We start from the raw sequence: 12,399 nt of genomic DNA, 5'->3' as shown, positions 1-12,399 counted from the left end.
GATGGTCTCAGACGGGAAGTGCACGGCTTTTGCTTCCGAAACTTGGATTTTTTCATTCAGAAAAAAAGCAAATCGACCACAGAACACACGAAATTTAGAGGTATATTACACACGGTGCCAATATTTGATCCTTAAGGATCCTTAAGCAAATATCCTTAAGATTTTATATCCCTCCCTCTCCCCTACCAGTCTCATCTTGTCTTCTTACCAGTGAAAATGTACATCCCTTGTACATTTCACTGATCTTCTCAGGAGTGATTGATTGATTTTAGTTTTTTTAATGGCGCATGAGCAACGAAGGCCATGATGCGCCAAGTCCAGATCTTCTCAGGACCGTGTGTACCTCAGGCAGGTCCTGCCTAACGTGTCTAGTTTCCAAGAATTGCACTATGCTGGTCTTCATATGGACATCGATTAGATCCTCTCAGAAATCTGGTTACCCTACTTTGAATCCACTCTAGAAGTCCTGTTTATTAATTGAGTACTCCAGACCTGAACAATATTTAAAATGTTATCATCATTAACATCGATCCACTGGCAAATGACATTCCCCAGATGATAGACCAATTGTAGGTGCAAAAATTGTGAGGAGATTAAGTGCAAAGTCAGAGTTCTGATAGGCGAATACGAGAGCTTGAAGAACATGGTGATTGATGCGCTCGAAGGAATTGAAACAAAGAAATCTCGACAACAAAACTCTTTTGACAAATACATTGTAGAATAAATTGTTAATCTGAAACCTCTCACTTCAAAAATATTTTTACTAAAAACATTAAATAACAGATTTTGTTATTTATTTCATGTGTACGGCTTTTCCTTCATTTTATCCCGTTTTTTTCGTACTCCCTACATCCACAAATAATTGAAAGAATCCAACTATTTTAACAAAAATCATCACATAGTAATGTTCTTTAAAGGCATGTGATGTGGGTGTTCGGTAAACGCAGATACCGCGAATGTCCTTGCAAATTATTCACTTCACAATGGACTGCTGAAGATCGAATGAACATAACATGCGGGAGCAAATAGACGAAGGAAATACAAATAATTTTTGAATGACAATGTCAATGAAGTGCTGCCAGCCACCACCATGCACAAACGGATCAGTGAAACTCTGAGATTATGACGGAGCTACCTATCAGAATGTAAATTGAGATAAAAGAGGTCAATAGATGTGTCGGAACTCAGTCATGCGAATCATCTGACGATATGGATTCAATCATTCGCGAATAACTTAGTAGAGAAAAGCGGGCAAGCAAACAGAAAGACGTTTTGCAGGTCATTAGTTAATTTTTGCAGAGGACTCTGCTGCTGCGATAGATTTGAATGCAATCTAAATCTTTGTTTGAAGTCACCAGTTAGAGACGAGATGGGAGGTATACTGGTGGGATGGAAAAACATTTCATGCATGCATGCATATTCGGGTTTTAATCCGTTTGCTTAATGGAAATACAGTATAAGAGATTTGTTTTTCCAGCAAGCTGTAATTGGTAGAAAGTTGGGGACTTATTTTTCCATTTTTAATTCTGGTAGAAGAGACCGAAGGAGAGGAAAGAGAAACTGGATCGGGAATAAACCTTTCTGGGTTATGATGTTATATCTATATCATGCGTACAGGTAGTGGGCGAAAAAAAAAAGAAAACACCAGATCCGGAATTAATATAGTTACCAAAAATTCTCCACTCGTTACAAAAGAAAGCAGTCAGGGTAATTAATGATTCCTCAACTACAAAATCATTCCACTTCCTATCCCAGGTGTTCAGTCAGTTTTTCTTCGTTTGTTTTCATGGGAAATGCAGTTCTTCGTTGGCAACTTAATTCCACCGCTGCTTTCCAAGTCTGTCAGAACACGTGCCTCAGATAGTCAACATTCATTCACAGTCAGCTCGAAACTCTCTGAATCAGGTTTTATTTTTTAATTTATTCCTTCTATTTCCGTTCTTTGGAACAACTTTCCTTCTCCTCATGCATTTCTTGAAAATTACTACCGACAGAAACTGAAATCCAATTTATTAAATTTCTTCTGGTTGCCCAACCAATCATCAGTACTTGGCTACTGCCGGTTTCAACACAATTTTGTGTTAGTGATCACCAAGGAAAGCTTACCTTCACTCAATGTATTTTCCTAGAAAATCGAATTTAGGTGAAGGATATTTTGAATAACCTAACTTCCGAAGATCTCAGCGATATCCTTTTCTTTTTGTCTGCCCACTTTCTCTCCTATTTGTATGAAATATATATTTTTAAAACGAAAATATTCTCTTTATGACAGATAAAGCACATTTGAACGCATTTCTCCGATGTAACAGTTATAATAATAATGGAAGGACTTAGATCTGTGGTAAAATACCATAGAAAGGTCGCTCACCACTTTAAAAATCAATAATGCAAGCAGGGTCCATACGGAGAATTCAGACCTGAAATGATAGGCCAAAAGTCTTCGCGAAAAGTTGGACAGACGGGATGATAATTCCACGTTGAACGAACTTCGTTCAGGACGAATTTTCAATAGGAATGACAAAAAGGTAGTGCACCTACTTGAGAAATGGGAACGCTTAGACCTTGAGGTTGACATTTTAATCATGGAAAAATGTCGATGTTTCGCTGGCAGGTTTCTTTGGCACTTCTCTCGCTGTAGTCTCCTATGGAAAATTCGTTTAAGAAATGGAACGAGATCCTGCTCTCCCCAAAGCATTCCTCTTCATTAGCATAATCCGTATATAAATCAGCTTTATGATTAATAAATTAATATTAACAGTAATAATTAAATTCTAAGGTTAGAAGCCTCAAACTACAAGGAACTCAGTTTGGTGTAAAATAGTGCAATTTCTTAGTTTAATTTTCAAAACAAACGAAACGTTTGCATATCATTATATGAGTTTGTATATTTATATATATATTTGTTTGTATATTTATAGTTTTGTATGTTTATTTATAAGTTTTTATGTTATTTTACTTCAGACATCATTTTATTGATATTGTAGTTTGTTTTTGTTTTTTAAATTCATCTATGAATGATGATGCAAATTCAATTCAGTAACCATATTAATAGTACAGTATTAATTTTATTTACAAAATTTAAATTTCTTCTGGTTGATTTTAAAGAAAATATTTTTAAAAAATGTGTTCATTATGATAAAAAGTTCTCGCAGGTTGCACAGTGGATATAACCACCGTTCTCCCCATCCGGATAGAAAATGTCTGGGTTAGAATCCTGTCAATGGAGGGAGGAATTTTTACACGCTTTTTTTTTTCTTTCACATGGCTGAATTAGTCATTCTGAAACGAGGGTCGCATGGATTTTCATCCAAAGAACTGAACTGCATCATTGACACCTCATGGACTTGGTTGCTCTGGCGTTATGGCGTTTATATACGCTTCGTGGTAAGGAAAAATAGAGGTGTAAAGGGTGAGCCTTAAGAGACATCTTGTGAAACAGTAAGCGAAGTGGATAGTACTTCAATTAAAATAAATAATTGAAGGTTACCTAGCAGGGATTCAAACAAATCCAATAGACATATTGCGATGAAAGGCTTGAAGAGAAAACATTTTTTTTGATTTTGTCCAGATTACTTCTTAGAAAGTAAGAGAACAGGGTACAGATCTGAAGGAGCGGATTTTCTGGGGGGGGGGAAGGCATTAGTAATTAACAAACCAGAGAACGCACATTATCTGAGGCATCGGAAGATGTTTGAAGTATATTTAAAACAGGGAGGAACATTCATCGAAATAAAACCATGGCAGGAAACCTGCAATCTCTGCAGATTTTCGGCCATGGTTTTCGCTTGGAGCAAACAGCGCACACATATTAGAAGTTTAAGATCTACTTCCAAGACCATGGTGTTCAAAAATTAAGGAATTTTTTTGCATCGCATATATTGAGACTGTTTTGTATGCGAGATTTAATATCTTTCAAAGAGAAAATATGTAATTCATCATATTCGGTAAACAATTCACAATAAGTCGTGTACTTCAAACTGCAGAATACTGGTTCGATCTTGCAGTGCGAGTTCTTGTCGAATACTGCAAATGAAAAGTCAGAAAAGGATAATGTCGTATATTCCAGAATTCTGTTTAACTTAACTGCGTGTTTAGTTAAAAATTAAATAAACCCTGACTGTTTTGTCAAAGTTTATAATAATTTTCAAAGTTTAAAATAATATATGTAGGTATAAAACAGAGTAGTGTAGTACTGGAACTGAAGAGAATGGGAGTTGTTGGAGTCACCTAACCTAGAATGAAAATGGTGATTAATTTGCAGAAACATTAAATTCTACGGGGAGAATTTCATGGAGCGAGTAACAGGAAGGGCCGGTCAGAAGGCTGAATACCCCATTTAGGCAAGCGATTGCTAGGGGATGACTAAGTGGGGATCTTTCTTATAAACTGTGACACATTTTAAATGTTTAAGGTTTTTTCTGAAGAAAGAGTTCCTAAATTGGCTGGGGTGGTCCTCTAACTAACGTATCGTTTCACTCCCTCGTGGAACGCCACCATTTAGGTGTTTAGCGACGAAGCTTATCCTTTCATTCTAAGCGCGCGGTGCACGCTTGCGAGGATTATATAATTCATTACAGGCTGACGTCATTATAAACTGGTGACTCGTCGGTGCTTCCCGCCAGCATCACAAGCCGTGCTTCTAGCGTTTGAAGGTCGAGCGGCTATCTTTCAGAAGCCGACGTCGAATTACTTTTGTCCGTGGCCAGTTATCCCGATACTAGAACGCAATTGTTTTCCGCACTTCATCCTGTGCAACCAACACTTCTGACTCAACGACTTCTACCTCCGTGGGGAGTTCAATTAATCATCTTGCGACGCCCGGAGGTAGATGATAGCTAGGGTGCTACTGCACCCCCCTCCTAGAATGCACGTACGAAAGGAAAAACACGTCCTAAGTAAATAGTAATCCGCGTTAGAGCATAATGTAACACACAACACTTCCTGGTGTTCCATCCGAACCCCAAACGCAGGACGGTAAAGCCTACTTCCACCGCGCGCAATAAAAGAAGCCAGCAGCCTGGAAATTCTTGAACGTTATGACCATAAGTTGCTTTTCGAATAAGCCTATTGTGGATGGGAATTTTGAACTGGGAGTTTCCGAGGACATAAACCCCCTCTTAGCAAATTTCGTTGTAATGCAAAAAAGTAACTTCCTCACTTTATATAAACGACCACACAGAACTTGTATATATTCCAGTTGAAGATATCAATTTTTATTATCATTTGACAGATAAGTTGAACTTAAAATTATAGGAATAATATTTGAGAAGGCCCAATACCTGATAAAAAAGCAAAGATGGTACAAGTTTATTAACAGATCATTTACATAGTAAATAAAAACGGCCTCAGCTTAAGTTCTGAGGAACCCTCGAAGTTCAAATAATTCTGAATGTTGGCTGACATTAGCAGGTACATGAAGTTGTATGGGATTTCAACCAATGTAATAATGGATTACGAACATTTAATTTCTTAAGAAGTTCAGGGCACACACACACACACGGAGTCTACTTGTGCCCCCATCATCAACTCCAGTCGCCAATTAAAGATTCGTTATAGATCCTTTCTAGTCAGAGCCGCGTTAAAATATGAGGGTTAATACTGCATTAATTTCAGAACAATAATTGAGTCGAACATATCAGTGCCTTTAAGAGGATGTAAGTTTAGTAGACAACTGGTAATTTTGTTCTTAAATATTGAATAAAAAATATAAATAAAAATAAAGGCAGTTTTCAAATAAATGGGATGAATTTCTGATTTTAAGCGTAAAATAGATGTATAATAGCGTAATCTTCAGTTTTCAAGATCGTTTATCTCAGCGTTTTTTAGCCTGATGACTGGGTTCAGGGGAAGAACTTCAACACGTAGCCAATGTGAGTTAAGTTTAGAACATTTCGATACAAATTCTGGCATTCCTTAAACACTAAAGTGACAAACCGCGTACACGTGTGTACGTAGCCAAATTTCTTTTAACTTGCTTTTATTAATCTAGGCTACTTTTGGAAAGCATCTTTTATATCGTGTTTACAATTGTAAATGTAGAGAATAAACACTGGATTGCAGAATATTTGAAACAAATTATATCATTGTATACTATAAAAGTAAAATTACAAGTGCGTGAATATGAGGTTCAATTTTCTTCATAGAAGGAAACAACCCTGCACCTTTATCTTTCTAAAGACTTCCATGCACCTGCTTTAGCATTCTTTGGATTTCTCTTGGGAATGTCGCTTGAATATAGTACAAAGGTCCTATTTGTGTTCATTGTGAAGCGAAGAAAATATAGAATTTATAACGCGATCGGTCTTCTTTTGTGTATATAAAAGGCCCTTACCCACGGCTGAATATTTCGTGTCACACGAACGATGGCTTGTCACAGAGTAAGCATCCCCTAGACCTGTAGTCGAAGTTTCATAATTATGCCAAATCTCTAAAGGCCACAAAGTTTGTTAATGCTTAAAGAGCGCCTATATTTTTTGACGTGGAGATATTCAACATAAATAACATATTTGGTTGCTACAAGGTTAGCAGCGTATACTTAACAGGAGAAGTTGAAGGACTTTGTGGCATGTTTTCAACGCTCCAATAGTTCCATTAATTCAGTCCACTGTGTCACTGAGAATAGGGAAGATCTTTAGCATCGTGAGCCCGCATGTATTTTCGGCCGTCAAGAACAGCGACATTGTGCGAATGACGTACGTGTGTCGGTATTACAAAGCTCAGGCAATGAAAACAAATCTTTAATCCCACAAGCGAGAAATTCGCGAATTGGAGCGAAGCACAGTGGGCAAATTGTTCCGTGGGGGCAGGCTGGAAATGTTCACGTTAGGAATTGAGAATTCACTGTTGTAATGTTCCACTTTCAACTGAGCTTTTAGGCGAAAAGGACATTCCTCTGCGTAACATTACTCAATTCTAATTCTTAAATGAGCTTTATCTTCGTCATAATATTTTCGACGTTGCTTGAAGAAGGTGAGAGTGCTGCTCAGACTTGTATTTCGAAAGATATCCAGACTGCTAACAACACTAAAACTGAGAAGAGTTTAGCATTCAGTCGGAATTGTTAGATTGTAAGGTACCTGCTTCCTACTTGCTTGCATATGTCCTCTGTTCTTCCTTTCTTTATTCAATCTGACTTTACTACTGACACAAGAAATAGTCCGCCTCACTTTTGGGAAACAGGGTTATAAATAGTAATAATATTCGCCATATAGTGCAAGGAAGCCGCAGGCTTTTGCTGCACTGGCAAAAATAAAATAACCAAGTAGTTAAGAAAACACAAATTATATGGTTCCCTCCTCACACAGGTCAGTATCCAGTTGACCTTTGAATTCTGTCAGGCTCAACTACCTGCGAGGGCAACTTGTTCCAGCTATCAACAACTCGCTGGCTAAAAGAAAACTTCCTACAATCCAATCTAAACCTCAACCCCTGTACTTTGAATTTATGTACCTAAGTTCTTGAATTCTTTATAACAGTGAAAATTCCACCATCATTCATTTTACGAATCCCTCTCAGAGCCTTATAAACCTCAATCAGGTCACCGCTGAGGTGTCTGTTTGCCAAGCTCTGTAGCTCACATAATCGGAGCCTTTCCTCATAGGGTCGTCCTTCTGCTGATCTCATAATTCGAGTTGCCCGTCTTTGGACCCTTTCAAGAAGCGCAATGTCTTTTTTTTTCAGATGAGTTCTCCATACCTGAACACAGTATTCCAAATGCGGCCTTGCACTTTCCTCATACATTGGGATTATGGCTTCTCTATCTCTACAAGATAACGTTCGATAAATCATCGATAGGACACCATGGGCTTTTCTGGTTGCCTATTTACACTGTTCGGAAAACTTCATATCTATCCTTATTGTAACTCCCAGATTCCTTTCCTCCTCCAATGTTTTTAATTCAACCCTACCAAGTGTATAATTCATTTGTGGGTTGCTGTTCCCCAAGTGTAAGACTCTGAATTTAGCAGCATTAAAACGTAGCTGCCACACTTCTCTGACCATTTTTGAAGTCTCTTCAAGTCATCCTGAAGGAGCGCTGCTTGGTACTGATCATTAACGACTCTACCAATCTTTACGTCATCTTCAAATTTTGACATAGCGCCTTCTATTCCTTCTCGATGTCATTTATGAAAAGGAGAAACAGTAGTAGTCCAAGAACCGATCCTTGAGGGATCCACTCCCTAACATTACACCAATCTGAAGAATATCCATTAATCACAACCCTCTGCCTTCTGCCCTGCAGCCACTGGGCAATCCATCTTAGAATCTTACCAGCAATCCCACCCTGTTCAAGCTTATAAAATAACCTTTCATGAGGGGTTACTGTATAAGTCAAATGCTTTGCTAAAATCCAAATGAACTATGTCGAAATTGTTCCCTAAATCCAGCTCATGAGTAACTGTGTCAAAATATTAAATACTTGATGAAATCCCGCAAATTTAGTTCTGATTGCTGAAATGCAGTGTTTCGTCATAGTTGGTTACAAAAACACAATTTCTCAAAATTACTGCACCACCACATTCTGCATAAATGTTTAGAAGTATAATCGCAACTTTATTTATGCAACGAGTTTTTCTTTCTTGTAAATCGAAATCTCACAACGGTGGTAACTAGATGCTGTCGTTGACTTTTCCTCTAACTTCTGCTTAACGCTAAACTGAAGATTTTGCTCCACCGCAAGCGTTAAAATAATCAACGCGATTATCAGCCAACATCCACTGATACGACTACAACATTCGATCATCTCCCCCTACTAACGAAGAAATTAGACTTTTAATCGTATTTCTCTTTTACTCTGGCCGCCGGTATTGTTCTTCAAGTTTGGACTTCGACGAAACTTCCGTTCTTTGTCCACTGTTGAATAGCAAAATGACGGACAAAAACCAAGGACAAATATGCTGAGAATTAAGGCAAAGCCACATAATAGATTCTGATGGTGGATGCAGATAGATTAGAAATTCAAATAATTCTCGGGTTGTTGTGCAAGGAAGGAGATGCACGACTTTGCATTTTGAAAAAAAAAAAACAAATGGGCTTTATATGATCTGGAGTTTAAGGCATCCCTACACTTCCCTTTCTTTCTACTTAAATAATCAGAATAATCTAATATTTGAATAATCCAACGATTCACACCGATTTCTGAAACTCATTTTGAGTTTCAGAAATTGGTATTTTGTTTCTAGAATATTCAAGAGTCCACATTCCAAGCCCCTCCCGGGTGGCAAAGTGGTTAACACCTCTTTCCTTCCAAATTATGTGCGAAAGGACCGAGTTCGGATCCGGTCGGAGCTGCAGGAATTATTTAAAGTCCTCATCAATTTTGGCTGTAGTTTGCCAACATCAGATGGAGAGAATTTGCTCCCAAATGAATTATTCTGGGTTTTTCAACCCGTACGAATGAAATTCAGTTCCTAACACACAAACGTACACAGACATAATACATTGGGACAATGTAGTTTAAGTTTTATTGCGCTTGAAACCACTGTAATAGCTTGAAGTCTCTAATTACAGTTTCTAATAAGGTTAATGATTACTTTTCGGAAATATTCAAATTTATTATCAGAACCGCCAAGCTTTGCTCTCTGCCTTCTCTCAATCTCGAAGATGGCAAAGGAAATCCCCAAGTGAGGAAGTCTAATAATTATGACGCAAATGACAAGCTCAGGAGAATCCCAAAGCCTTGCAGAATCTCTTTGCATTCCTTTGCTCAAAATAGTGAGTTAATTATTTAATACCAGTCAGGATAAACAACAAACTTTGGTCAGTTAATAACTTTACTCCTGATAAAGTTCGCACACTGTCAAAGCAAGATGTTCGCTAGTTAGCATCGACAGAAAAATTAACTTTCCACATCTGCTCTTCTGCTGGTTGTGTAAAGTTATTTGGTTAACATTCCTTGAAAGGAAACGTTCGCTTCATTCAGATTCTTAGAACGACTTCTGATAATTGGAGTTGGAGTTGTCTCTTTATTGTGGATGGGGGTGGATAACTTGGGCAGTTTGGGAGATGAAAAAAAAAAAAAGTGAGTTATTGGCTTACTCTCCCAAAGAAACTTTAAACATTTCCTGACAGGTCTGGATGAGTCATTAGTTCAAAACTTTGGAAGGCAAAAAGAAGCCCAACTGTGAATTCTTAGTTGGCGAAAGGTCAGAGGGCGCGCATCTTGAAATGGGTTCGTGCCTTCTGAATTTCGTTGTGTGGGGAGATAAAAAAGACTGACATACGGGATTTTTTTTATCAAACCTCATACTGCGTCTGTTTCACATCCCATTGCAACCACGTGATCGCTGGAAGAACCCGAGAAAATTGCTATGAACTGTACGAAGGTGATCCGCTTTGCATTTCCACTGAATTATTAAAGCCTGCTGTTCCAGCACTAACAGGAATTTTAGCGCTTGAACAAAACTTCCTTCCGATCAAAAGGCTTTGAACTTAAATTTTTGGAAATCTTAATTTTCCAATACATTTCAGGAGGAGGAAGATTGTTCTCCAGGATCGTGAAAGGATACTGGAGACTCGAGCGATTTTCGGAATCCTTTCTTTTATTAAACTGTGTTATAACCATTTAAGAAACGCCTAAGGGGGGGGTGGCTCCCTCTTCTGTGTTGGGGCCCAGGTGCATCGGATCTCATGTCCCTCCCCTTTTGCACGGCCCCAGGTATTCAAAAATAATAAAAAAAAAAGATTTATCTTGGAAGGTATTCAATATATCAGTACTTTAAGGCGTATAACAAAGTGCATTTTTAAAAAAATAAATTTTTAGTTTATACTCTAAGACTGCCACATGGGATGCCACATGGGGTGCGAGTATTCACGCGTTATTCCGGGCGCTAGAACATTCTGTCAATTTGTACAACTATTAAGAGCGGTTGCAAACTGTGCGAAGAACGAAATGACTTACCTTTGGCATCATGATGTGACTGATGGAGAGAGAGATGGGAGGGAAGATCCAGTCAGCGATGGAAAAAGGGGATGGGACACTCTTACAAAGGATGAGGTCGAACCGAACTGACGGCACGGAGTATTAAAGCGATGCTTATATAGGAAGCACTTTCCACTAAGCTGCGGTGGCGCTCTCACAGGTGAATAGGCGTGTCGGGACGCCCACGTGTATGCGCGCGTGCGAACATCGAGATCGATAGGGATACACGCTCTTCGATGAGCTCATTAACGCCCCCCCTTAGTATTGAGAGACCCAGATTTCTTCCCCCCCCAACGGGCGACGTTGAAAAGTCTGAATGGAGAAGGATTTTTTTACGTCACATACCAGAAATGCGCCGACCCCCGTTGAAGGGGGTAGGAGAGCGCACCGTGACTAGGTCAGCAGCGGGGACGTTCAATTTGGCGCCGCGATGGCCTGTTAAATGTAAACGATCGCGCATTTCATCCGCTCTAAATGTCCCTTTTTGGTGTTCCGTCCGATATATTCTAAGGTTTCCCGAAAAAGCGGAACTTCGAATCTCGAGTCGGAAGGAACGCGGACTGTGTGCGGTGTAAAAGCGTCGTAAACAAGTCCGAATGAGAACGCGTAATTTCATCGAAGGTAAAGCGATCAGACCCGTGTCCTGTCTGGGAGTCGCAGACAGGAAATCGAAACGGAGATCACTTTTAGGTGTAACGTGCCGAGCTTAATCAATGAATGCGGAACTTTGAAAGGAATCCGAGCATCTTCGAGTGTCAAAGGAGGAGTTCGCAACTTTAGACGAAGTTCTCTTTTAATTCAGTTTACGGTTCATATTAATGTTTACTTAATTAATGATCGTGCCTTTGCGTATTATACTGTGCCTACTTCATTTAAACAAACAATAATTGCACACTCGATAATATTTAATAATATAAAGCGTGTGTGCGGTCATTTTTCATCGAATTATATTTCGATTGTATTTAATGTTACCTAATTGTATTCAAGTGAATGTTCCTGTATTGTATACGTTTCAAAATAAAAATTAAAAGAGCGCAACGAGCGCCATTAATAACCAAAAAGGTATTTTACTATTATTGAAACAACCTTTTTAAGGTTCCCGCTTAACACGTTTTAGAAGTTCAAAATGCTTCATAAGTTTAATAATAACATTAATTTTTTTATTAAGATTATTATCAAATATTATAACACTCTTATACCACTTTAAATTAATAATATAGCTTATTAAGCTATTCGCCTAAACTACTCTACATTAAGGTAACGTTTCAGGTATCTTACCGATAGCCATCATCAGACCATGTTGTTGGAGGAACAAAAATAGAAAGGGTTAAAAATTTGAATACAATTATCAATATTACGATTGCAATTATCAATATTACGATTACAATTACAATTATCAATATTACGATTACAATTTGCAAATAAACAATTCTATATTTGGATTATTGTTAAAGTAGAACCAGATATTAAATTAGGTA

At 38.2% G+C, this 12,399-nt stretch overlaps 1 protein-coding gene across 1 annotated transcript in view; it reads right to left on the bottom strand.

Annotated features, from left to right (window-relative positions):
* Window positions 1-11,006, bottom strand: part of LOC150082395 (insulin-related peptide 4-like) — a 36,693-nt gene extending 25,687 nt beyond the window's left edge. The window contains exon 1 of the mRNA XM_090380537.1: window positions 10,901-11,006. Within this exon, the coding sequence (XP_090236663.1) occupies window positions 10,901-10,912 (12 nt within the window). The 5' untranslated portion in view covers window positions 10,913-11,006. The remainder of the gene's footprint in view (window positions 1-10,900) is intronic.
* Window positions 11,007-12,399: the final 1,393 nt, after the last annotated feature.

Source organism: Mastigoproctus giganteus, chromosome 8 (assembly GCF_048544385.1).
Source record: "Mastigoproctus giganteus isolate SK-2022 chromosome 8, ASM4854438v1, whole genome shotgun sequence".
Lineage (NCBI taxonomy): Eukaryota > Metazoa > Arthropoda > Arachnida > Uropygi > Thelyphonidae > Mastigoproctus > Mastigoproctus giganteus.
This window is presented reverse-complemented; position numbering and strand designations above follow the sequence as displayed.